Source organism: Microtus oregoni, unplaced genomic scaffold (genome assembly GCF_018167655.1).
Source record: "Microtus oregoni isolate MIOR12 unplaced genomic scaffold, Mior012 000020F_ref0000438, whole genome shotgun sequence".
NCBI classification, from domain to species: Eukaryota; Metazoa; Chordata; class Mammalia; order Rodentia; family Cricetidae; genus Microtus; species Microtus oregoni.
In genome coordinates, this window is record NW_024543079.1 from 9,321,444 (window position 1) to 9,324,303 (window position 2,860).

Sequence of the window (2,860 nt, forward strand, 5' to 3'; positions counted from 1 at the left end):
CACTGAAGATTTCCACCCCAGACTATGCTCATTTCCTATCCCATCCTCCTCTCTGCTCACTCTGCTTGCTTGGGTCTCCTCAATCCCTTCTCAAACCGCACGTTCTCATTTTAGTTGTAAACACATGCACACTGTCTTCTCCATCCATCTACAGAGATAACCAACTTACCACATGAACACTCTGTTCCCAGCTGTTCCCACTTTCCCACAGCAGTCTCATCTTATGCCAGGATAGGGCACCTCTCTCCATCAGTGTCTTCAGCCAACAGCCAGGGGTCACTCCTGGTAACCCCCCCATCTGCCACATCTGAGCACTATCGAGTTTTTACAGCTTTATTGAGGTACGATTGAAAAACATTTAGATATGTCTGGGAGGCCCTCAGCACACTGAAGATAATGAATGATTTTTATCAGTTCTGGAAGTTTCCTTATGACCCTAAGTAAGGCTTCCAGATCCCTATTTGCATCTCCATCTGATCCTCAGGCTACCACAGATTCCTCTTCTATCACTGCAAAGCGAGGGCATGTGAGGTGACACAGTGAGCTAGGAGACTTGATCCAGGCTGCTTCATAGCATCCTTCCAGCCCTGCTTGGCATGGACATGCTCCTCTGTTCATCTCATCCCTCTCCCCCTTGGACCTTCCTTGCTACCTAGCCTCTCTGGGTCTGTGAATTGTAGCATGGTTTTCCTTTATAGTTAATATCCACTTATTAATGAGTTCATACCACCTTGTCTTTCTGGATTAGGGTTACCTCACTCAGGATGATTTTGTTCTAGTTCCATCCATTTGCCTTCAAACTTCCTGAATGTCATTGTTTTTAAAAGTTGAGTAATACTTCATTGTGTAAATGTACCACATTTTCTTTCTTCATTCTTTCGTTGAGGGGCATCTAGGTTGTTTCCAGGTTCTGACTATTACAAATAAAGCTGCTAAGGACATAATTAAGCAAGTGTCCTTGTGGTGTGATGGAGCATTCTTTGGTTATATGCCTAACACACACACATATTTTGCCTGAGCAGCTTCACAGGAGTGGAATGTCTGGGTCATATGTTGGTGGATGTTTAACCTTTAAAAACCTGCCAAGCTGGGCATGGTGGTGCATGCCTTTAATCCCAGCATTCAAGAGACAGAGGCAGGCAGATCTGTGAGTTTGAGGTCACCCTGGTCTACGTAGAGAGTTCCAGGCCGGCCAGAATTACAAGGTAAGACCCTGTTTCAAAACCAAAACAAAAAACAAAACCAAACTTGCTATTTTTTTCTGCTTAGTTTTGCCATATTATACTTTTACCATAATCATGGGCAAATGTAAGACACCCTTTTTGTTTGGCAATATTTTATGTGGAGTCCACTAAATTTTGGTCATGCTGATAGGACCATGATAGTTTCTGATTGTGGTTTTGATATGTTCTTTGGTAATAAGAGAGAAAATTTTCAGGTGCTTATTTGGCAAATGTTTGTTTACAATTTACCTATTTAAAAACTTCGAACTATTTGTTTAGGACAGAATCTGGATTGATTTTACACATTTGGAATATAAAGTCTGTGTTGTGTATGCCATTTGAAAGCATTTCCCCTGACTTGTCTTTTCATTCTCCTTAAAGTGTCTCTCAAAAAGTATAAGTTGTGCTTTCTGTGCCAATATCGCACCCGCCAACATGGTGAACGTTCCTAAGACCCGCCGTACATTCTGCAAGAAATGTGGCAAACACCAACCCCACAAAGTGACCCAGTACAAGAAGGGCAAAGATTCTTTGTATGCCCAGGGAAAGCGGCGTTACGACAGGAAACAGAGTGGCTGTGGCGAGCAGACTAAGCCTATTTTCCGCAAAAAGGCAAAAACTACAAAGAAGATTGTGCTGAGACTGGAATGTGTGGAGCCCAACTGCAGATCTAAGAGGATGCTGGCTATTAAGAGATGCAAGCATTTTGAACTGGGTGGTGATAAGAAGAGAAAGGGCCAAGTGATCCAGTTCTAAGCTGACCTTGTTATGAAGACAATAAAATCATGAGCTTTCACTCAAAAAAAAAAAGTATAAGTTGTAAATTTTGATGAGATCCAACTCAAGTTAGCATGGCTCATGTACGGAGGTCAGAGGACAACCTGTGAGGGTCGGTTTCCTTCTTCCACCATCCGGGTTCCAGAGGCTGGGCTTGGGATTCAGGCTTGGTAGCAAGTGCCTTTACCTGCCCTTGCCTTCTTGCTGTCCCATCGGCCATTCCCGCTTGGCTGTGTCTAACCCAGAGTTGTGAGATTTTCTCTGGAGTTATAGTTCCGATAGTGTGTGCTGTCCGTTCCCTACATTTCTGCCTCTTTTTGGATAACAGAGTGAAATAGAATCCACATACTCTACAGTTTATCCATTTAAAGTGGGCAGCTTGGGGCTGAGCGTGTGGCCTACCACCTAGCACATGTTTTGGGTCTGAACCCAGTTGTGCCTAAAAAGCATAAAACTCCATTTGAAAGGGTTTCACCACAGCTTCACACCCAGGACCTACTTCTGTTTTTTTCCACTTTCTTACTAGAATTCTTTGAAGTGGTATTTTTTTTTCTTTTAAATTCGATGGACCTCACTCTTTGATCAGGTTTGAGTTAATGTTTGATCCTGGTACAAGACATAGGTAAAGATTTTTTTAAAGTATTAAAATTAATTTTCTCCACAGAACTTGGTACTTTTTCTGAAAATCAATGAACACACACATACATACTTATTTTAAAAAGATCCTAATAGTTATGTATATATGGTGTGTCTGTGGTGTGTGTGTGTACATGAGCGTACTGGAGTATGTGCATGTCTATAGTGTGTGCAATGCATGTGCACAGAGAAAGACATCAGGTATCTTATTGCCCTGAGATAGG

General features: G+C 42.3%; 1 protein-coding gene across 1 annotated transcript; it reads left to right on the forward strand.

The window, feature by feature from the left end:
• Positions 1-1,647: 1,647 nt before the first annotated feature.
• On the forward strand, positions 1,648-2,033 carry LOC121460476 (60S ribosomal protein L36a-like). The gene has a single exon (XM_041670907.1). It carries the CDS (start codon positions 1,659-1,661, stop codon positions 1,977-1,979), a length of 321 nt encoding a protein of 106 aa, XP_041526841.1. The 5' UTR covers positions 1,648-1,658; the 3' UTR covers positions 1,980-2,033.
• The last annotated feature ends 827 nt before the right edge of the window (positions 2,034-2,860 follow it).